Source organism: Salvelinus alpinus, chromosome 25 (assembly GCF_045679555.1).
Source record: "Salvelinus alpinus chromosome 25, SLU_Salpinus.1, whole genome shotgun sequence".
NCBI lineage: Eukaryota > Metazoa > Chordata > Actinopteri > Salmoniformes > Salmonidae > Salvelinus > Salvelinus alpinus.
This window is the reverse complement of record NC_092110.1, coordinates 43,231,827-43,256,545: the sequence shown is the minus strand read 5'-3', so window position 1 is coordinate 43,256,545 and position 24,719 is coordinate 43,231,827. Positions and strand designations below refer to the sequence as shown.

Here is a 24,719-nt window from a genome sequence, read left to right as displayed (position 1 = left end):
AAGAGGAGAAGAAGAGCAGAGAGAGTAAAGAGGAGAAGAAGAGCAGAGAGAGTAAAGAGGAGAAGAAGAGCAGAGAGAGTAAAGAGGAGAAGAAGAGCAGAGAGAGTAAAGAGGAGAAGAGCAGAGAGAGTAAAGAGGAGAAGAAGAGCAGAGGGAGTAAAGAGGAGAAGAAGAACAGAGGGAGTAAAGAGGAGAAGAAGAGCAGAGGGAGTAAAGAGGAGAAGAAGAACAGAGGGAGTAAAGAGGAGAAGAAGAGCAGAGAGAGTAAAGAGGAGAAGAAGAACAGAGAGAGTAAAGAGGAGAAGAAGAACAGAGAGAGTAAAGAGGAGAAGAAGAACAGAGAGAGTAAAGAGGAGAAGAAGAGCAGAGAGAGTAAAGAGGAGAAGAGCAGAGAGAGTAAAGAGGAGAAGAAGAGCAGAGAGAGTAAAGAGGAGAAGAAGAGCAGAGAGAGTAAAGAGGAGAAGAAGAGCAGAGGGAGTAAAGAGGAGAAGAAGAACAGAGAGAGTAAAGAGGAGAAGAAGAGCAGAGAGAGTAAAGAGGAGAAGAGCAGAGAGAGTAAAGAGGAGAAGAGCAGAGAGAGTAAAGAGGAGAAGAAGAGCAGAGAGAGTAAAGAGGAGAAGAAGAACAGAGAGAGTAGAGGGAGTAAAGAGGAGAAGAAGAGCAGAGAGAGTAAAGAGGAGAAGAAGAGCAGAGAGAGTAAAGAGGAGAAGAAGAGCAGAGAGAGTAAAGAGGAGAAGAAGAGCAGAGAGAGTAAAGAGGAGAAGAGCAGAGAGAGTAAAGAGGAGAAGAGCAGAGAGAGTAAAGAGGAGAAGAAGAGCAGAGAGAGTAAAGAGGAGAAGAAGAGCAGAGAGAGTAAAGAGGAGAAGAAGAGCAGAGAGAGTAAAGAGGAGAAGAAGAACAGAGAGAGTAAAGAGGAGAAGAGCAGAGGGAGTAAAGAGGAGAAGAGCAGAGAGAGTAAAGAGGAGAAGAAGAGCAGAGAGAGTAAAGAGGAGAAGAGCAGAGAGAGTAAAGAGGAGAAGAAGAACAGAGAGAGTAAAGAGGAGAAGAGCAGAGAGAGTAAAGAGGAGAAGAGCAGAGAGAGAAAAGAGGAGAAGAAGAGCAGAGAGAGAAAAGAGGAGAAGAAGAGCAGAGAGAGTAAAGAGGAGAAAAAGAACAGAGAGAGTAAAGAGGAGAAGAAGAACAGAGAGAGTAAAGAGGAGAAGAAGAGCAGAGAGAGTAAAGAGGAGAAGAGCAGAGAGAGTAAAGAGGAGAAGAAGAGCAGAGAGAGTAAAGAGGAGAAGAAGAGCAGAGAGAGTAAAGAGGAGAAGAAGAGCAGAGAGAGTAAAGAGGAGAAGAAGAGCAGAGAGAGTAAAGAGGAGAAGAGCAGAGAGAGTAAAGAGGAGAAGAAGAGCAGAGAGAGTAAAGAGGAGAAGAAGAGCAGAGGGAGTAAAGAGGAGAAGAAGAGCAGAGAGAGTAAAGAGGAGAAGAAGAGCAGAGAGAGTAAAGAGGAGAAGAGCAGAGAGAGTAAAGAGGAGAAGAAGAGCAGAGGGAGTAAAGAGGAGAAGAAGAGCAGAGAGAGTAAAGAGGAGAAGAAGAGCAGAGAGAGTAAAGAGGAGAAGAAGAGCAGAGAGAGTAAAGAGGAGAAGAAGAGCAGAGAGAGTAAAGAGGAGAAGAAGAGCAGAGGGAGTAAAGAGGAGAAGAAGAGCAGAGGGAGTAAAGAGGAGAAGAAGAGCAGAGAGAGTAAAGAGGAGAAGAAGAGCAGAGAGAGTAAAGAGGAGAAGAAGAGCAGAGAGAGTAAAGAGGAGAAGAAGAGCAGAGGGAGTAAAGAGGAGAAGAAGAGCAGAGAGAGTAAAGAGGAGAAGAACAGAGGGAGTAAAGAGGAGAAGAAGAGCAGAGAGAGTAAAGAGGAGAAGAAGAACAGAGAGAGTAGAGGGAGTAAAGAGGAGAAGAAGAGCAGAGAGAGTAAAGAGGAGAAGAAGAGCAGAGAGAGTAAAGAGGAGAAGAAGAGCAGAGAGAGTAAAGAGGAGAAGAAGAGCAGAGAGAGTAAAGAGGAGAAGAAGAGAAGAGAGAGTAAAGAGGAGAAGAAGAGCAGAGAGAGTAAAGAGGAGAAGAAGAGCAGAGGGAGTAAAGAGGAGAAGAAGAGCAGAGAGAGTAAAGAGGAGAAGAACAGAGGGAGTAAAGAGGAGAAGAAGAGCAGAGAGAGTAAAGAGGAGAAGAAGAGCAGAGAGAGTAAAGAGGAGAAGAAGAGCAGAGGGAGTAAAGAGGAGAAGAAGAGCAGAGAGAGTAAAGAGGAGAAGAACAGAGGGAGTAAAGAGGAGAAGAAGAGCAGAGAGAGTAAAGAGGAGAAGAAGAGTGTTTCACCTGGTTGACCTCATCCTTGTCTAGTCCCAGGACACTACCCATGAGCCTCAGCACCTCGGAGCGTTTGGGTTTCGGGGTGTGGAAGTACCCCGTGAACAGGTTCCGCATCAGAGCCCTGAGCAGACAGAATAAAAAGTAAGTAAGCCTCGTCCGAGCCAGAAACGCTCTTAGGGGCAGGAGGAGCTCTGTTTCTGTAGCATGAGGCAGCTTGAGGTTCAACCCCCTGGACAGGACGTCTAGGCAGACAAAATAACATGGACCACAAAGAGTCATTACACTGGCAAGATGGGAACATAATACGACCTACCCTCTAATACATACAGCTCTATTAATACGACCTACCCTCTAGTACATACAGCTCTATTAATACGACCTACCCTCTAGTACATACAGCTCTATTAATACGACCTACCCTCTAATATATACAGCTCTATTAATACGACCTACCCTCTAGTACATACAGCTCTATTAATACGACCTACCCTCTAATACATACAGCTCTATTAATACGACCTACCCTCTAATACATACAGCTCTATTAATACGACCTACGCTCTAGTACATACAGCTCTATTAATACGACCTACCCTCTAGTACATACAGCTCTATAAATACGACCTACCCTCTAGTACATACAGCTCTATTAATACGACCTACCCTCTAGTACATACAGCTCTATTAATACGACCTACCCTCTAGTACATACAGCTCTATTAATACGACCTACCCTCTAATACATACAGCTCTATTAATACGACCTACCCTCTAATACATACAGCTCTATTAATACGACCTACCCTCTAGTACATACAGCTCTATAAATACGACCTACCCTCTAGTACATACAGCTCTATTAATACGACCTACCCTCTAGTACATACAGCTCTATTAATACGACCTACCCTCTAGTACATACAGCTCTATTAATACGACCTACCCTCTAGTACATACAGCTCTATTAATACGACCTACCCTCTAATATATACAGCTCTATTAATACGACCTACCCTCTAGTACATACAGCTCTATTAATACGACCTACCCTCTAATACATACAGCTCTATTAATACGACCTACCCTCTAATACATACAGCTCTATTAATACGACCTACGCTCTAGTACATACAGCTCTATTAATACGACCTACCCTCTAGTACATACAGCTCTATAAATACGACCTACCCTCTAGTACATACAGCTCTATTAATACGACCTACCCTCTAGTACATACAGCTCTATTAATACGACCTACCCTCTAGTACATACAGCTCTATTAATACGACCTACCCTCTAATACATACAGCTCTATTAATACGACCTACCCTCTAATACATACAGCTCTATTAATACGACCTACCCTCTAGTACATACAGCTCTATAAATACGACCTACCCTCTAGTACATACAGCTCTATTAATACGACCTACCCTCTAGTACATACAGCTCTATTAATACGACCTACCCTCTAGTACATACAGCTCTATTAATACGACCTACCCTGTAGTACATACAGCTCTATTAATACGACCTACCCTCTAGTACATACAGCTCTATTAATACGACCTACCCTCTAGTACATACAGCTCTATTAATACGACCTACCCTCTAATACATACAGCTCTATTAATACGACCTACCCTCTAGTACATACAACTCTATAAATACGACCTACCCTCTAGTACATACAGCTCTATTAATACGACCTACCCTCTAGTACATACAGCTCTATTAATACGACCTACCCTCTAGTACATACAGCTCTATTAATACGACCTACCCTGTAGTACATACATCTCTATTAATACGACCTACCCTCTAGTACATACAGCTCTATTAATACGACCTACCCTCTAGTACATACAGCTCTATTAATACGACCTACCCTCTAATACATACAGCTCTATTAATACGACCTACCCTCTAATACATACAGCTCTATTAATACGACCTACCCTCTAATACATACAGCTCTATTAATACGACCTACCCTCTAGTACATACAGCTCTATTAATACGACCTACCCTCTAATACATACAGCTCTATTAATACGACCTACCCTCTAGTACATACAGCTCTATTAATACGACCTACCCTCTAGTACATACAGCTCTATTAATACGACCTACCCTCTAGTACATACAGCTCTATTAATACGACCTACCCTCTAATACATACAGCTCTATTAATACGACCTACCCTCTAATACATACAGCTCTATTAATACGACCTACCCTCTAATACATACAGCTCTATTAATACGACCTACCCTCTAGTACATACAGCTCTATTAATACGACCTACCCTCTAATACATACAGCTCTATTAATACGATCTACCCTCTAATACATACAGCTCTATTAATACGACCTACCCTCTAATACATACAGCTCTATTAATACGACCTACCCTCTAATACATACAGCTCTATTAATACGACCTACACTCTAGTACATACAGCTCTATACGGTGGATGATATCAAATGCCATTTTCTTCAACATGTGGTTCATTTCACTAACAACTCATGCTTTATACTCGTTTTAGAATGTGATTGCAATTTAAGATGTCGTCGACACTAATCATCGATATGAGTGCTTCCTAATCACGACCTCTGATCAACTTACATGAGAGAAGAACGAGATTTTTAAAAAAGGTTAGTAAAACAACATTATCTGTCCGTTTTCCCTTAACAACTAAGAGCATTGAGGCGCGAGGTTAAACTTCGCCACTGTTTTGTTCCCGTAGCCTCCACGTTGTAGCATGCGTGAAGCAACGCTCTCTGTGTGTGACGGTGTGAGAAGCCACAGTTTTGCATCTTGCTCATCTCAAAATCTTTGGTGAACGCTTGTGACAACGCTGAGTCTACCTTTTTCAAATCTTCTCGAGTCAGTGTAGTGTTGGGACTTACTGGTCTACTTTACCCTCGGTGCTATTCAGCAGGGTCATCAACTTGTCCTGAGCTTCTTCCAACATCTCCTGCCTCACGTCAACTGTAACACACACACACTTCATTTCAATGCTCTGCAGCTTCCCAGAAGTCTGAAGCATGACTAGCGTGGCTACATTAAACAGTTTAAGTCTGACATATATTTGTGTAACAGACAGAGCCACGCCAAAAGAAAGATTCAAGTCAGAGGTGCAGATCAGAGTATGTTGGCCTTTCCGATGTTTCACAAACCAGATGGCCCCTTTAACCGTTTCACAGCCTTTATCAGTTCAACTAAACGGATAACGCTCAGAGCTCACACATCTGGATTCCTGTAGTGAATGAAAAACAGACAAGAGGTGGTGTATGTGTGTGAGAATGTATTATGATGTAATAACCATGTCTGCAACTGATAGTGAAATCAGTAGACCATTGCAGCTTACTGTGTAGTGTGTGTGTGTGTGTGTGTGTGTGTGTGTGTGTGTGTGTGTGTGTGTGTGTGTGTGTGTGTGTGTGTGTGTGTGTGTCTGAGAATGCAGACTGACGTGGGAAACTCTATTGCTGGGGGACTGATTCCTGTAGTGTTAGCACAGTTACTATAATAACGTGATTTACTCTATTTGTGTTATTTGAGCGTTTGGCTGATAACAACGTGTGAAATGGGCCTGTAGAACATTCTGAGATGGAATGCCAGATGTCTACTGGGTAACGTAGTTGGACTCCAGACCAGGGGTTTTCAGACCTCTCCTCAGGGACCCACAGCCATCCCATGTATTTGAATAATTCAATAGACATGATTCTAGTTGTCAACTAATCATCAAGTCCTTTTCTTCGTTTCGTCAGGAATTGATTCCTTTATGTCGCGGAATCCGACGTTAAGGCCTTGTGTCATCGCTGCGACTCCCAGTGAGCTTGGGAGTGTTGAAGATCGAGACATGCTTCCTCTGAAACAGGCCCCCGCTGCTTCCTCTGAAACATGCCCCGCTGCTTCCTCTGAAACATGCCCCGCTGCTTCCTCCGAAACATGCCCCCGCTGCTTCCTCAGAAACATGCCCCCGCTGCTTCCTCAGAAACATGCCCCCGCTGCTTCCTCAGAAACATGCCCCCGCTGCTTCCCCCGAAACATGCCCCCGCTGCTTCCCCCGAAACATGCCCCGCTGCTTCCTCCGAAACATGCCCCCGCTGCTTCCTCCGAAACATGCCCCCGCTGCTTCCCCCGAAACATGCCCCGCTGCTTCCTCCGAAACATGCCCCCGCTGCTTCCTCCGAAACCTGCCCCCGCTGCTTCCTCCGAAACATGCCCCCGCTGCTTCCTCAGAAACATGCCCCCGCTGCTTCCCCCGAAACAGGCCCCCGCTGCTTCCTCAGAAACATGCCCCCGCTGCTTCCCCCGAAACATGCCCCGCTGCTTCCTCCGAAACATGCCCCCGCTGCTTCCCCCGAAACAGGCCCCGCTGCTTCCTCCGAAACAGGCCCCGTTGCTTCCTCCGAAACAGGCCCCGTTGCTTCCTCCGAAACAGGCCCCGTTGCTTCCTCCGAAACAGGCCCCGTTGCTTCCTCCGAAACATGCCCCGCTGCTTCCTCCGAAACATGCCCCCGCTGCTTCCTCCGAAACATGCCCCCGCTGCTTCCTCCGAAACATGCCCCCGCTGCTTCCTCCGAAACATGCCCCGCTGCTTCCCCCGAAACAGGCCCCGCTGCTTCCTCCGAAACATGCCCCGCTGCTTCCCCCGAAACATGCCCCGCTGCTTCCTCCGAAACAGGCCCCGCTGCTTCCTCCGAAACATGCCCCCGTTGCTTCCTCCGAAACATGCCCCGTTGCTTCCTCCGAAACATGCCCCCGTTGCTTCCTCCGAAACATGCCCCCGTTGCTTCCTCCGAAACATGCCCCCGCTGCTTCCTCCGAAACAGGCCCCGCTGCTTCCTCCGAAACATGCCCCCGCTGCTTCCTCCGAAACATGCCCCCGCTGCTTCCTCCGAAACATGCCCCCGCTGCTTCCTCCGAAACATGCCCCCGCTGCTTCCTCAGAAACATACCCCGCTGCTTCCTCCGAAACATGCCCCCGCTGCTTCCTCCGAAACATGCCCCCGCTGCTTCCTCAGAAACATACCCCGCTGCTTCCTCCGAAACATGCCCCCGCTGCTTCCTCCGAAACATGCCCCGTTGCTTCCTCCGAAACATGCCCCGTTGCTTCCTCCGAAACATGCCCCCGCTGCTTCCTCCGAAACATGCCCCGTTGCTTCCTCCGAAACATGCCCCGTTGCTTCCTCCGAAACATACCCCGCTGCTTCCTCCGAAACATACCCCGCTGCTTCCTCCGAAACATACCCCGCTGCTTCCTCCGAAACATGCCCCCGCTGCTTCCTCCGAAACATGCCCCGTTGCTTCCTCCGAAACATGCCCCGTTGCTTCCTCCGAAACATGCCCCCGCTGCTTCCTCCGAAACATACCCCGTTGCTTCCTCCGAAACATGCCCCGTTGCTTCCTCCGAAACATACCCCGCTGCTTCCTCCGAAACATACCCCGCTGCTTCCTCCGAAACATACCCCGCTGCTTCCTCCGAAACATGCCCCCGCTGCTTCCTCCGAAACATGCCCCCGCTGCTTCCTCCGAAACCTGCCCCCGTTGCTTCCTCCGAAACATGCCCCGTTGCTTCCTCCGAAACATACCCCGCTGCTTCCTCCGAAACATACCCCGCTGCTTCCTCCGAAACATACCCCGCTGCTTCCTCCGAAACATACCCCGCTGCTTCCTCCGAAACATGCCCCGCTGCTTCCTCCGAAACATGCCCCGTTGCTTCCTCCGAAACATACCCCGCTGCTTCCTCTGAAACATGCCCCGTTGCTTCCTCCGAAACATACCCCGCTGCTTCCTCCGAAACATGCCCCCGCTGCTTCCTCCGAAACATGCCCCCGCTGCTTCCTCCGAAACATGCCCCCGCTGCTTCTTATCGCAGTGCTTGGTTAGCCAGGAAGTCAGTCGAACTGATCGAGTCTTTTGATTGGTGAATCAGGAGAGGAAGTGAGCCGAACCAGGCCGAACCCCGAACAACGCTGGGCCAATTGTGTACCACCTTATAGGACTCCCGGTCACGGCCGGGTTGTGACACAGCCTGGGCTCAAACCCGGGTCTGTAGTGATGCCTCAAGCAGTGAGATGCAGTGCCTTAGGCTGCTGTGCCACTTGGGAGGCCTGTAAGTCCTATTTCACAGACATCTGGAAACATTGGACAGTTACTTTAAGTTCTATCACTGGCTGCATCACAAATGAAATGGCACTCCATTTCCTACACAGGGCACAGTATTAAACTAGACCATACTGGCTAGGCCTTGAGCTTAGACTGGGGAACCTGGCACAAAAGACTTGGGACAGCATGCCAAATGACGCCCTATTCCCTATGGGAACTGGTCAAAAGTAGTGCACTATATAGGGAATAGGGCACTGGTCTAAAGTAGTGCACTATATAGGGAATAGGGCCCTGGTCTAAAGTAGTGAACTATATAGGGAATAGGGTGCCATTTGGGACTCAGGAAAGCCTAGTTACTGTAGAGAGAATGGGAAAAAGCAGACCGGTTTTCAAAGAGTAACTTGGCGATGAAAACCGGTCTGAAATGTACAGACAGGAGACAGCAGGGCATAGAACAGGAATGCATATCACCCAGAACAGCTCTAGCTATAGCAGCAGGTGAGGAGGACAGGTGTTTGATCCAGACAGAAATCAGCTGATTACAGACACATGTAGGGTTGGGATCCAATGACTGTTTCATTATAACATAGTGGAGTCAATAACTGTTTCATTATAACATAGTGGAGTCAATGACTGTTTCATTATAACACAGTGGAGTCAATGACTGTTTCATTATAACATAGTGGAGTCAATGACTGTTTCATTATAACACAGTGGAGTCAATGACTGTTTCATTATAACATAGTGGAGTCAATGACTGTTTCATTATAACATAGTGGAGTCAATGACTGTTTCATTATAACATAGTGGAGTCAATGACTGTTTCATTATAACATAGTGGAGCCAATGACTGTTTCAATGACTGTTTCATTATAACACAGTGGAGTCAATGACTGTTTCATTATAACATAGTGGAGTCAATGACTGTTTCATTATAACACAGTGGAGTCAATGACTGTTTCATTATAACATAGTGGAGTCAATGACTGTTTCATTATAACATAGTGGAGTCAATGACTGTTTCATTATAACATAGTGGAGTCAATGACTGTTTCATTATAACACAGTGGAGTCAATGACTGTTTCATTATAACATAGTGGAGGCAATGACTGTTTCATTATAACATAGTGGAGGCAATGACTGTTTCATTATAACATAGTGGAGTCAATGACTGTTTCATTATAACATAGTGGAGTCAATGGCTGTTTCATTATAACATAGTGGAGTCAATGACTGTTTCATTATAACATAGTGGAGTCAATGACTGTTTCATTATAACATAGTGGAGCCAATGACTGTTTCATTATAACATAGTGGAGTCAATGACTGTTTCATTATAACATAGTGGAGCCAATGACTGTTTCATTATAACATAGTGGAGTCAATGACTGTTTCATTATAACATAGTGGAGCCAATGACTGTTTCATAATAACATAGTGGAGCCAATGACTGTTTCATTATAACATAGTGGAGTCAATGACTGTTTCATTATAACATAGTGGAGTCAATGACTGTTTCATTATAACATAGTGGAGTCAATGACTGTTTCATTATAACATAGTGGAGCCAATGACTGTTTCATTATAACATAGTGGAGCCAATGACTGTTTCATTATAACATAGTGGAGCCAATGACTGTTTCATTATAACATAGTGGAGTCAATGACTGTTTCATTATAACATAGTGGAGTCAATGACTGTTTCATTATAACATAGTGGAGTCAATGACTGTTTCATTATAACATAGTGGAGTCAATGACTGTTTCATTATAACATAGTGGAGCCAATGACTGTTTCATTATAACATAGTGGAGCCAATGACTGTTTCATTATAACATAGTGGAGTCAATGACTGTTTCATTATAACATAGTGGAGTCAATGACTGTTTCATTATAACATAGTGGAGTCAATGACTGTTTCATTATAACATAGTGGAGTCAATGACTGTTTCATTATAACATAGTGGAGTCAATGACTGTTTCATTATAACACAGTGGAGTCAATGACTGTTTCATTATAACATAGTGGAGTCAATGACTGTTTCATTATAACATAGTGGAGCCAATGACTGTTTCATTATAACATAGTGGAGTCAATGACTGTTTCATTATAACATAGTGGAGTCAATGACTGTTTCATTATAACATAGTGGAGTCAATGACTGTTTCATTATAACATAGTGGAGTCAATGACTGTTTCATTATAACACAGTGGAGTCAATGACTGTTTCATTATAACACAGTGGAGGCAATGACTGTTTCATTATAACATAGTGGAGTCAATGACTGTTTCATTATAACACAGTGGAGTCAATGACTGTTTCATTATAACACAGTGGAGTCAATGACTGTTTCATTATAACATAGTGGAGGCAATGACTGTTTCATTATAACACAGTGGAGACAATGACTGTTTCATTATAACACAGTGGAGGCAATGACTGTTTCATTATAACATAGTGGAGTCAATGACTGTTTCATTATAACATAGTGGAGTCAATGACTGTTTCATTATAACATAGTGGAGCCAATTACTGTTTCATTATAACACAGTGGAGTCAATGACTGTTTCATTATAACATCGTGGAGTCAATGACTGTTTCATTATAACATCGTGGAGTCAATGACTGTTTCATTATAACATAGTGGAGTCAATGACTGTTTCATTATAACATAGTGGAGTCAATGACTGTTTCATTATAACATAGTGGAGCCAATGACTGTTTCATTATAACATAGTGGAGTCAATGACTGTTTCATTATAACATAGTGGGGACAATGACTGTTTCAATGACTGTTTCATTATAACATAGTGGAGTCAATGACTGTTTCATTATAACATAGTGGAGACAATGACTGTTTCATTATAACACAGTGGAGGCAATGACTGTTTCATTATAACATAGTGGAGTCAATGACTGTTTCATTATAACACAGTGGAGTCAATGACTGTTTCATTATAACACAGTGGAGTCAATGACTGTTTCATTATAACATAGTGGAGGCAATGACTGTTTCATTAGAACACAGTGGAGACAATGACTGTTTCATTATAACACAGTGGAGGCAATGACTGTTTCATTATAACATAGTGGAGTCAATGACTGTTTCATTATAACATAGTGTAGTCAATGACTGTTTCATTATAACATAGTGGAGCCAATGACTGTTTCATTATAACACAGTGGAGTCAATGACTGTTTCATTATAACATCGTGGAGTCAATGACTGTTTCATTATAACATAGTGGAGTCAATGACTGTTTCATTATAACATAGTGGAGTCAATGACTGTTTCATTATAACATAGTGGAGTCAATGACTGTTTCATTATAACATAGTGGAGTCAATGACTGTTTCATTATAACATAGTGGAGCCAATGACTGTTTCATTATAACATAGTGGAGTCAATGACTGTTTCATTATAACATAGTGGGGACAATGACTGTTTCAATGACTGTTTCATTATAACATAGTGGAGTCAATGACTGTTTCATTATAACATAGTGGAGACAATGACTGTTTCATTATAACATAGTGGAGTCAATGACTGTTTCATTATAACATAATGGGGACAATGACTGTTTCAATGACTGTTTCATTATAACATAGTGGAGTCAATGACTGTTTCATTATAACATAGTGGAGCCAATGACTGTTTCACTATAACATAGTGGAGTCAATGACTGTTTCATTATAACATAGTGGAGTCAATGACTGTTTCATTATAACATAGTGGAGCCAATGACTGTTTCATTATAACATAGTGGAGTCAATGACTGTTTCATTATAACATAGTGGAGACAATGACTGTTTCATTATAACATAGTGGAGTCAATGACTGTTTCAATGACTGTTTCATTATAACATAGTGGAGACAATGTGTTATCTAAAGATTGTTTCCGCTAATTTATTATAATTGTAAGCTTTATAATATTTCAAGATACAGGCAGATACAACATTACTCAAAACTGCAGCCTTACGAATGAAAAGGAAAGTGATCTATAAGACTGACCCGGGGTTGGATCTATGAGCTTTATAAAGACTGACCTGGGGTTGGATCTATGAGCTTTATAAAGACTGACCCGGGGTTGGATCTACGAGCTTTATAAAGACTGACCCGGGGTTGGATCTACGAGCTTTATAAAGACTGACCCTGGGTTGGATCTACGAGCTTTATAAAGACTGACCCAGGGTTGGTTCTACGAGCTTTATAAAGACTGACCCGGGGTTGGATCTACGAGCTTTATAAAGACTGACCCGGGGTTGGATCTACGAGCTTTATAAAGACTGACCCAGGGTTGGTTCTACGAGCTTTATAAAGACTGACCCGGGGTTGGATCTACGAGCTTTATAAAGACTGACCCGGGGTTGGATCTACGAGCTTTATAAAGACTGACCCGGGGTTGGATCTACGAGCTTTATAAAGATTGACCCGGGGTTGGATCTACGAGCTTTATAAAGACTGACCCGGGGTTGGATCTACGAGCTTTATAAAGACTGACCCGGGGTTGGATCTACGAGCTTTATAAAGACTGACCCGGGGTTGGATCTACGAGCTTTATAAAGACTGACCCAGGGTTGGATCTACGAGCTTTATAAAGACTGACCCTGGGTTGGATCTACGAGCTTTATAAAGACTGACCCAGGGTTGGTTCTACGAGCTTTATAAAGACTGACCCGGGGTTGGATCTACGAGCTTTATAAAGACTGACCCAGGGTTGGTTCTACGAGCTTTATAAAGACTGACCCGGGGTTGGATCTACGAGCTTTATAAAGACTGACCCGGGGTTGGATCTACGAGCTTTATAAAGACTGACCCGGGGTTGGTTCTACGAGCTTTATAAAGACTGACCCGGGGTTGGTTCTACGAGCTTTATAAAGACTGACCCGGGGTTGGTTCTACGAGCTTTATAAAGACTGACCCAGGGTTGGATCTACGAGCTTTATAAAGACTGACCTGGGGTCCAATCCCAAAGCCTTGCCCACTGTATTAAATCTGAGCCTAAGACAATCAAATGTATTTATAAAACCCTTTTTTTACATCAGCAGATGTCACAAAGTGCTGTACAGAAACCCAGCCTAAAACCCCAAACAGCAAGCAATGCAGGTGTAGAAGCACGGTGGCTAGGAAAAACTCCCTAGAAAGGCAGGAACCTAGGAAGAAACCCAGAGAGGAACCTAGGAAGAAACCTAGAGAGGAACCTAGGAAGAAACCCAGAGAGGAACCTAGGAAGAAACCTAGAGAGGAACCTAGGAAGAAACCTAGAGAGGAACCTAGGAAGAAACCTAGAGAGGAACCTAGGAAGAAACCTAGAGAGGAACCTAGGAAGAAACCTAGAGAGGAACCTAGGAAGAAACCTAGAGAGGAACCTAGGAAGAAACCCAGAGAGGAACCTAGGAAGAAACCTAGAGAGGAACCTAGGAAGAAACCTAGAGAGGAACCTAGGAAGAAACCTAGAGAGGAACCGAAGAAGAAACCTAGAGAGGAACCTATGAAGAAACCCAGAGAGGAACCTAGGAAGAAACCTAGAGAGGAACCTAGGAAGAAACCTAGAGAGGAACCTAGGAAGAAACCCAGAGAGGAACCTAGGAAGAAACCTAGAGAGGAACCTAGGAAGAAACCTAGAGAGGAACCTAGGAAGAAACCCAGAGAGGAACCTAGGAAGAAACCCAGAGAGGAACCTAGGAAGAAACCTAGAGAGGATCCGAAGAAGAAACCTAGAGAGGAACCTAGGAAGAAACCTAGAGAGGAACCTAGGAAGAAACCTAGAGAGGATCCGAAGAAGAAACCTAGAGAGGAACCTAGGAAGAAACCTAGAGAGGAACCTAGGAAGAAACCCAGAGAGGAACCTAGGAAGAAACCTAGAGAGGAACCTCGTCAACCTGACTTTTATAGCTAGATAAAGTCAACCTGACTGTTATAGCTTGATAAAGTTAACCTGACTTTTATATCTAGATAAAGTTAACCTGACTTTTATAGCAAGATAAAGTTAACCTGACTTTTATATCTAGATAAAGTTAACCTGACTTTTATATCTAGATAAAGTTAACCTGACTTTTATATCTAGATAAAGTTAACCTGGCTTTTATATCTAGATAAAGTTCACCTGACTTTTACAGCAAGATAAAGTTAACCTGACTTTTACAGCAAGACAAAGTTAACCTGACTTTTACAGCAAGATAAAGTTAACCTGACTTTTACAGCAAGATAAAGTTAACCTGACTTTTACAGCAAGATAAAGTTAACCTGACTTTTACAGCAAGATAAAGTTAACCTGACTTTTACAGCAAGATAAAGTTAACCTGACTTTTATATCTAGATAAAGTTAACCTGACTTTTATATCTAGATAAAGTTAACCTGACTTTTATAGCAAGATAAAGTTAACCTGACTTTTACAGCAAGATAAAGTCAACCTGACTGTTATAGCTTGATAAAGTTAACCTGACTTTTATATCTAGATAAAGTTAACCTGACTTTTATAGCAAGATAAAGTTAACCTGACTTTTATATCTAGATAAAGTCAACCTGACTTTTGTACTATTGATATTGAATACTGCATTGTTTGGGAAAGATACTTGCCGGAAAGGCATTTCACTGTACTTGTGAACATGACAATAACACTTAAAATCTCTCTCCAGGAGCAGCTGAGTGGATCGGTGAGGCCTTGACCCCCCCGCCCCCCGCACCCCCCCCCCCTCACCTTGTTTCTTAAGCTCCTCTAACTGCTCCTCCATCAGGTCCAGCTGGTCAGTGAGTCTGGTGGCGGAGTCCAGAGCAGCGTTAGCCTCATCTAGGTTGATCTGAGAGAGATCGAGAGAGAGAGAGAGAGTGATTAGAGAGCGAGAGAGAGAGAGAGAGAGTGATTAGAGAGCGAGAGAGAGAGAGAGAGAGAGAGAGAGAGAGAGAGAGAGAGAGAGAGAGAGAGATTAGAGAGCGAGAGAGAGAGAGAGAGAGTGATTAGAGAGCGAGAGAGAGAGAGAGAGTGATTAGAGAGCGAGAGAGAGAGAGAGAGAGAGATTAGAGAGAGAGAGAGTGATTAGAGAGCGAGAGAGAGAGAGAGAGAGTGATTAGAGAGAGAGAGAGAGAGAGAGAGAGAGAGAGAGAGAGAGAGAGAGAGAGAGAGAGAGAGAGAGAGAGAGAGAGAGAGAGTGATTAGAGAGAGAGTGATTAGAGAGAGAGAGAGAGAGAGAGAGAGCGAGAGATAGAGCTGGATATGGATATGTGCAACAAAAAAAGTATGAAAAATGTATGAACTCACTATAGCTGTAAATCTCTGGATAAGAGCGTCTGCTAAATGACTAACATGAGAAATGTAATATAAAGGAATGTGTTGCTAGGAAGTGTCCAACCTGAAGAGCAGAGGCTCTGTCCTCCAGGTTAACTGCTTTTCTTCTCCACTCGTCCTTCTCCCTCTTGTACTTATCAAGCTCTGAGGAATACATGGCTTTCTCCTCTACAAGGATGACAGAGGAGAAGATGGATATATTATTCATATGTTGCATGAAGGTCAGAACTAGCCTGGTGCCAGATCTATTTGAGCTGTACAGGGATAGCTATCTCCTGACTACAACATCATAGGGATAGCTATCTCCTGACTACAACATCGTAGGGATAGCTATCTCCTGACTACAACCATATAGGGATAGCTATCTCCCGACTACAACAACATAGGGATAGCTATCTCCTGACTACAACATAGGGATAGCTATCTCCTGACTACAACAACACAACAGACCTGAGCGGTGCCCCCGCACATTGACATCATAGGGATAGTCATCTCCTGACTACAACATCATAGGGATAGCTATCTCCTGACTACAACATCATAGGGATAGCTATCTCCTGACTACAACATCATAGGGATAGCTATCTCCTGACTACAACAACATAGGGATAGCTATCTCCTGACTACGACATCATAGGGATAGCTATCTCCTGACTACAACAACATAGGGATAGCTATCTCCTGACTACAACATCATAGGGATAGCTATCTCCTGACTACAACATCATAGGGATAGCTATCTCCTGACTACATCAACATAGGGATAGCTATCTCCTGACTACAACATCATAGGGATAGCTATCTCCTGACTACAACATCATAGGGATAGCTATCTCCTGACTACAACATCATGGGGATAGCTATCTCCTGACTACAACATCATAGGGATAGCTATCTCCTGACTACAACAACATAGGGATAGCTATCTCCTGACTACAACATCATAGGGATAGCTATCTCCTGACTACAACATCATAGGGATAGCTATCTCCTGACTACTACAACATCATAGGGATAGCTATCTCCTGACTACAACATCATAGGGATAGCTATCTCCTGACTACAACATCATAGGGATAGCTATCTCCTGACTACAACATCATAGGGATAGCTATCTCCTGACTACAACATCATAGGGATAGCTATCTCCTGACTACAACATCATAGGGATAGCTATCTCCTTACTACAACAACATATGGATAGCTATCTCCTGACTACAACATCATAGGGATAGCTATCTCCTTACTACAACATCATAGGGATAGCTATCTCCTGACTACAACATCATAGGGATAGCTATCTCCTGACTACAACATCATAGGGATAGTCATCTCCTGAGTACAACATCATAGGGATAGCTATCTCCTGACTACAACATCATAGGGATAGCTATCTCCTGACTACAACATCATAGGGATAGCTATCTCCTTACTACAACATCATAGGGATAGCTATCTCCTGACTACAACATCATAGGGATAGCTATCTCCTGACTACAACATCATAGGGATAGCTATCTCGTTACTACAACATCATAGGGATAGCTATCTCCTGACTACAACATCATAGGGATAGCTATCTCCTGACTACAACATCATAGGGATAGTCATCTCCTGAGTACAACATCATAGGGATAGCTATCTCCTGACTACAACATCATAGGGATAGCTATCTCCTTACTACAACATCATAGGGATAGCTATCTCCTGACTACAACATCATAGGGATAGCTATCTCCTGACTACAACAACATAAGGATAGCTATCTCCTGACTACAACATCACAGGGATAGCTATCTCCTGACTACAACAACATCATAGGGATAGCTATCTCCTGACTACATCAACATAGGGATAGCTATCTCCTGACTACAACATCACAGGGATAGCTATCTCCTGACTACAACATCACAGGGATAGCTATCTCCTGACTACAACATCATAGGGATAGCTATCTCCTGACTACAACATCATAGGGATAGCTATCTCCTGACTACAACAACATAGGGATAGCTGTATATATATACACTGCTCAAAAAAATAAACACTAAAATAACACAACCTAGATCTGAATGAATGAAATATTCTTATTAAATACTTTTTTCTTTACATAGTTGAATGTGCTGACAACAAAATCACACAAAAATTATCAATGGAAATCAAATTTATCAACCCATGGAGGTCTGGATTTGGAGTCACACTCAAAATTAAAGTGGAAACCACACTACAGGCTGATCCAACTTTGATATAATGTCCTTAAAACAAGTCAAAATGAGGCTCAGTAGTGTGTGTGGCCTCCACGTGCCTGTATGACCTCCCTACAACGCCTGGGCATGCTCCTGATGAGGTGGCGGATGATCTCCTGAGGGATCTCCTCAGGAGATCATAGACCTGGACTAAAGCATCCGCCAACTCCTGGACAGTCTGTGGTGCAACGTGGCGTTGGTGGATGGAGCGAGACATGATGTCCCAGATGTGCTCAATTGGATTCAGGTCTGGGGAACGGGCGGGCCAGTCCATAGCATCAATGCCTTCCTCTTGCAGGAACTGCTGACACACTCCAGCCACATGAGGTCTAGCATCGTCTTGCATTAGGAGGAACCCAGGGCCAACCGCACCAGCATATGGTCTCACAAGGGGTCTGAGGATCTCATGTCGTTACCTAATGGCAGTCAGGCTACCTCTGGCGAGCACATGGAGGGCTGTGCGGCCCCCCAAAGAAATGCCACCCCACACCATGACTGACCCACCGCCAAACCGGTCATTCTGGAGGATGTTGCAGGCAGCAGAACGTTCTCCACGGCGTCTCCAGACTCTGTCACATGTGCTCAGTGTGAACCTGCTTTCATCTGTGAAGAGCACAGGGCGCCAGTGGCGAATTTGCCAATCTTGGTGTTCTCTGGCAAATGCCAAACGTCCTGCACGGTGTTGGGCTGTAAGCACAACCCCCACCTGTGGACGTCGGGCCCTCATACCACCCTCATGGAGTCTGTTTCTGACCGTTTGAGCAGACACATGCACATTTGTGGCCTGCTGGAGGTCATTTTGCAGGGCTCTGGCAGTGCTGCTCCTGCTCCTCCTTGCACAAAGGCGGAGGTAGCGGTCCTGCTGCTGGGTTGTTGCCCTCCTACGGCCTCCTCCACGTCTCCTAATGTACTGGCCTGTCTCCTGGTAGCGCCTCCATGCTCTGGACACTACGCTGACAGACACAGCAAACCTTCTAGCCACAGCTCGCATTGATGTGCCATCCTGGATGAGCTGCACTACCTGAGCCACTTGTGTGGGTTGTAGACTCCGTCTCATGCTACCACTAGAGTGAAAGCACCGCCAGCATTCAAAAGTGACCAAAACATCAGCCAGGAAGCATAGGAACTGAGAAGTAGTCTGTGGTCACCACCTGCAGAACCACTCCTTTATTGGGGGTGTCTTGCTAATTGCCTATAATTTCCACCTGTTGTCTATTCCATTTGCACAACAGCATGTGAAATTTATTGTCAATCAGTGTTGCTTCCTAAGTGGACAGTTTGATTTCACAGAAGTGTGATTGACTTGGAGTTACATTGTGTTGTTTAAGTGTTCCCTTTATTTTTTTGAACAGTGTATATATAGTCAATATATTTAGTTGATTCCCTACTAAGTTCAATATATTTAGTTGATTCTCTACTAAAGGTCAATATATTTAGTTGATTCTCTACTAAAGGTCAATATATTTAATTGATTCTCTACTAAAGGTCAATATATTTAGTTGATTCTCTACTAAAGGTCAATATATTTAGTTGATTCTCTACTAAAGGTCAATATATTTAGTTGATTCTCTACTAAAGGTCAATATATTTAGTTGATTCTCTACTAAAGGTCAATATATTTAGTTGATTCTCTACTAAAGGTCAATATATTTAGTTGATTCTCTACTAAAGGTCAATATATTTAGTTGATTCTCTACTAAAGGTCAATATATTTAGTTGATTCTCTACTAAAGGTCAATATATTTAGTTGATTCTCTACTAAAGGTCAATATATTTAGTTGATTCTCTACTAAAGGTCAATATATTTAGTTGATTCTCTACTAAAGGTCAATATATTTAGTTGATTCTCTACTAAAGGTCAATATATTTAGTTGATTCTCTACTAAAGGTCAATATATTTAGTTGATTCTCTACTAAAGGTCAATATATTTAGTTGATTCTCTACTAAAGGTCAATATATTTAGTTGATTCTCTACTAAAGGTCAATATATTTAGTTGATTCTCTACTAAAGGTCAATATATTTAGTTGATTCTCTACTAAAGGTCAATATATTTAGTTGATTCTCTACTAAAGGTCAATATATTTAGTTGATTCTCTACTAAAGGTCAATATATTTAGTTGATTCTCTACTAAAGGTCAATATATTTAGTTGATTTTCTACTAAAGGTCAATATATTTAGTTGATTCTCTACTAAAGGTCAATATATTTAGTTGATTCTCTACTAAAGGTCAATATATTTAGTTGATTCTCTACTAAAGGTCAATATATTTAGTTGATTCTCTACTAAAGGTCAATATATTTAATTGATTCTCTACTAAAGGTCAATATATTTAGTTGATTCTCTACTAAAGGTCAATATATTTAGTTGATTCTCTACTAAAGGTCAATATATTTAATTGATTCTCTACTAAAGGTCAATATATTTAGTTGATTCTCTACTAAAGGTCAATATATTTAGTTGATTCCTTACTAAGTTCAATACATTTAGTTGATTCTCTACTGAAGGTCAATATATTTAGTTGATTCCTTACTAAGTTCAATACATTTAGTTGATTCCCTATGAAGTTCAATAAAAAAAAATATATTGTTGAATTCTGTTTTAATTCTGTGATTCCGTCCGCATTCTCCTCAACGCAGATTTCATAGGGCCCTACTTTAAGCATAATCAACATTCATTACAGCACGAGGTTCATAAAGTGTCCGATGTAAAACGAAAAGGAGTCCCCTTGCTGGAACTGACATATACAAGAATAATCCACTCTCATTCCAGCACATGGAGCTGGAGAGAAGGAGAGGAGGCCAGAAGTCTTGCCTTGCTGGAACTGCTCTATCACCACCTGGAGGTTGGACAGGGACACGGCGTACTGGTTGACCTGGTCCCGTGCTGCCCTGAGCTGGGTCAGGGCCTCGTCTCTCTGCCTCACCGTTCCACTCAGCTGCTCCTGGAGAGACTCCACCTGGAGAGACGCCTGGTGGCTACACGGAGAAGAAAGAAGAAGAGAGGAGGAAGATGAAGAAGAAGAAGAATTACTTTGTTGGCCTAGTGGCTACACACGTCGGAAAGGAGGAACGGTATTAGGTAATAAATATATAATTATTGTAGGAAACCTTTACAGTTGCCCATGACTACCACTCAGAACCCTCTTTCTGACCCTGAGAAATAAGAGAGAAACTTTGTGGCTTCTTACAGCTAAGGTAGGTTCCCAACCCCTGACCTCAGCCAGTCTCTTGTCCGACTGCAGAAGGCAACTAAACACATGTGTGTTAGGAACCAGGTTGCTAGGGAACAGTCAGCTGACCCCATCACTCACTTCTCAGCCTGTCTCCACTTGCACTGCCGAATAGCTTGCTTTCGGTGGCGTGAATAGCTTGCTTTTTTTCAGACTGCGTAAGACGCTTCAGGAGACCGGTCCTGTGTGTTTGCGAGGCAGAGGTCCTGTGTGTTTGCGAGGCAGAGGCCCTGAGTTCGAGCCTCGGTATAAAGCTGAATCAGGAGGAAGTAAATCGCTAAGCAAGTAACGCAATGTCCTTTACACCTACCTGGTGCTCTCCACCTGACTGGAGGATGTAGCAAGTCTGTCGTCCAATAGCGTGACCCTCCTACGTAGCTCCGCCTCCCTGTCCTCGGCGGCGAGGGCCTCCCGTGTGTAGGTGTCCTCTATCTCCAGCAGGTGGTTACGTAGCCGGTCCAGCTCCAACTTCAACCGCTGCTCTCTGTCCTTCACATGCTGCAGCTGAGAGAGAAAGAGAGAGAGAAAGAGAGAGAGAGAAAGAGAGAAAGAGAGAAAGAGAGAGAGAGAAAGAGAGAAAGAGAGAGCGAGAGAGAGAGCGAGAGAGAGAGAGCGAGAGAGCGAGAGAGCGAGAGAGCGAGAGAGCGAGAGAGCGAGAGAGAGAGAGAGAGAGAGAGAGAGAGAGAGAGAGAGAGAGAGAGAGAGAGAGAGAGAGAGAGAGAGAGAGAGAGAGAGAGAGAGAGAGAGAGAGAGAGAGAGAGAGAGAGAGAGAGAGAGAGAGAGAGAGAGAGAGAGAGAGAGAGAGAGAGAGAGAGAGAGAGAGAGAGAGAGAGAGAGAGAGAGAGAGCGAGAGAGAGAGAGGGACGAGTCAGACAGGTGTTAGATCTTTACCAATAATCAGTGGTTGATCTGAGTACTGGTTTTACTGCTGGAACTCTAGCTCCTCTTATAAAATATCATCTCAAAAGTATTGTGGAGCTCCCGACACCAAGGTCTGGCACTTCTGGACAGGAAAATGGTACAATTCACACACTTATCAACAGAACATCCCTACTGACTGACGTGCCCAAAGTAAACTGCCTGTTACTCAGGCCCAGAAGCCAGGATATGTATATAATTGGTACCATTGGATAGAAAACACTTTGAAGTTTGTAGAAATGTTAAAATAATGTATGAGACTATAACACAATTCATATGGTAGGAGAAAATCCAAAGAAAAACCAACTTGATTTTTTTTTGAGAGAGAGCCCATGCTCTTATAATGGTAAGCTATGGGGCATATGCAATTCCAGCTCCCAGATTGCAATTCCTATGGCTTCCACTAGATGTCAACAGTCTATGTTCAAGGTTTCAGGCTTGTTTCTTCCCAAACGAGAAAGAATTCTGAGTTTTAGTACTGGGAGTCAGAGTTGGAAATCAGTCTATGCGCGCGCGACGAAGCACCTGCTAATTTTGCTTTTCTATCGAACATACTTCTTTCCGTATGAAATATTATAGTTTAATTACATTTTAGGATACCTGATGATTAAAATAGAAACATAGTTTGACTTGTTTTAACACAGTTTAGCAGTAGCTTTTTGGATTCCTTTGTCTGCATGTTGAATGAGTGGATTACTGAAATCGATGGCGCCAACTAAAACTGACTTTTTGGGATATAAAGAAGGACTTTATCTGACAAAACGACCATGCATGTTGTAGCTGGGACCCTTTGGATTGCAAATCAGACAAAGATTATCAAAAAGAAAGTGAATATTTAAATCGCTATTTGTGATTTTATGAAGCCTGTGCTGGTTGAAAAATATGTTGATGTGGGGCGCCATCCTCAAACAATCGCATGGTTTCGCTGTAAAGCCTATTGTAAATTGGACAACGCAGTTAGATGAACAAGACTTTAAGCTTTTAACCAATATCAGACACTTGTATGTACCTAAATGTTTAATATCCATCATATTTATGATTATTTATTTGAATTGCGCGCCCTCCAATTTCATAGGAAGTTGTCAACAGGTGTCCCGCCGGTGGGACGCCTAACCCTAATTAACAAGCAACGACTCATTTTCACCGAATTCTCTCATTCTGTAAATTAACCACATACTGTAGAGGGGAAACATTAGTTCACAGATAGTAGTTCGTTCGTTAGCTAGTTAACATTTCACACAGATTGCCAGGGTCCAGTAAGCAACTAATGCATAATAACTTGAACGGCAAGGAGTCGTTTACCAGTTAATACTGTAGCGAATTGGTTAGGTTACTAACGTTAGCTCATCTGATGTTGTAACGTTAGCTAGCTAACGTAAACTCACGTAAACTCGTACATCGCCTTGGTCCGTACAATTGCCCTTATTTTAGCTCCCCAAAAACGTAATACTTCCAAATCAACTGTAATGTCAATACCAATGTAAAGCACAATTTCTCCCCTTTCCAACATGATCAATTACATGACCTAAACGCTGCCCGTTTCTACATAATTCAAGCAGGCAATGAGACCCGTCGTGTCTTTTTAAAAATGGCGGGTGGGGAAGTGAAACTAATGAGTGATAGTGAGAAGGAGAGGTTGTGTGGGAAAATTTCTTTTTTTCACTTGATCTGTCCAACTTATCACCTTATCGCCTCTAAAATGTAAATAAAACACTACAAAGAGTTTATATAATGTGTCATTACATACCTATTTGAAGGTTTGTGTCGAATTTGAATCGGGTTTTTAGGGCGGTGCTAAAGTGATCTTAGAAGTAAACAGCGGCTTTGAGAATGATGATTGCATGCAATGATGACGTAAAAAATGACTAGGTATCCCCCCTTACCCACGTCACTGTCCATTTCTTGTTTTTAAACGATGAGAGAAGTGCTACACCTGGTGGAGAGATTGTAAGACAGAAATAGTTGCTTTATGCGCGCTGTACGTTACGACATGACACGTCACGATGTAACAGAGGGTCAGTTTTTTTAACTTTTCTCCAATACTATAGAGCCATTACCATGTCGATCAACGCTTGAATAGAAACCTAGTTCACACCCCCGATTTTGAAGTCAACACAGTCGCTACAGTCCCATTAGTTTTCTTTGTAGCCTCGTTTGAATGTCGCGGTTGCGCACATTTGTACGGAATGGGGTGAGTTTACGTTAGCTGTCATGTCTGACTTCATTAGCCAGCTAATTTTCAAACAATAAACTCAATTATTTAGTAGGCTAATGTTGCTAAACTTTTTTTCCTGGCTAGCTAACAGAGAATTCGATCCAGCTAGCACTACTATAGCAAGATACCTAACAATACTAACATACTTGTTCCACCACACTTTCTCCCTCACCTCAAACGCCAGTTGTTTTTTCGGTTACAGCTCATGAAGTACGCTTCATCACCCCGGTCTCCGTGGTCAGGCATCTCACCTAACCTTACAGCTTCGTTATCGTTCAGGGGGACTCGCTGCTGTAACTGACAAACTGCCTTCCCACTCTCCCGCTCTTTCCAGAGAGCGAGCTGCTGTAACTGACAAACTGCC

At 43.1% G+C, this 24,719-nt stretch overlaps 1 protein-coding gene across 4 annotated transcripts in view; it reads right to left on the bottom strand.

Annotated features, from left to right (window-relative positions):
- The window catches only part of LOC139554008 (thyroid receptor-interacting protein 11-like), a 68,803-nt gene that overhangs the window by 12,851 nt on the left and 31,233 nt on the right, over window positions 1–24,719 (bottom strand). For all 4 annotated transcript variants that reach the window (XM_071366873.1, XM_071366875.1, XM_071366874.1 and 1 more), the window contains 6 exons: window positions 21,533–21,726; window positions 20,805–20,968; window positions 15,809–15,912; window positions 15,160–15,259; window positions 5,248–5,329; window positions 2,341–2,455 (listed from right to left, as the gene is read on the bottom strand). In XM_071366873.1, the coding sequence (XP_071222974.1) occupies window positions 2,341–2,455; window positions 5,248–5,329; window positions 15,160–15,259; window positions 15,809–15,912; window positions 20,805–20,968; window positions 21,533–21,726 (759 nt within the window). The remainder of the gene's footprint in view (window positions 1–2,340; window positions 2,456–5,247; window positions 5,330–15,159; window positions 15,260–15,808; window positions 15,913–20,804; window positions 20,969–21,532; window positions 21,727–24,719) is intronic.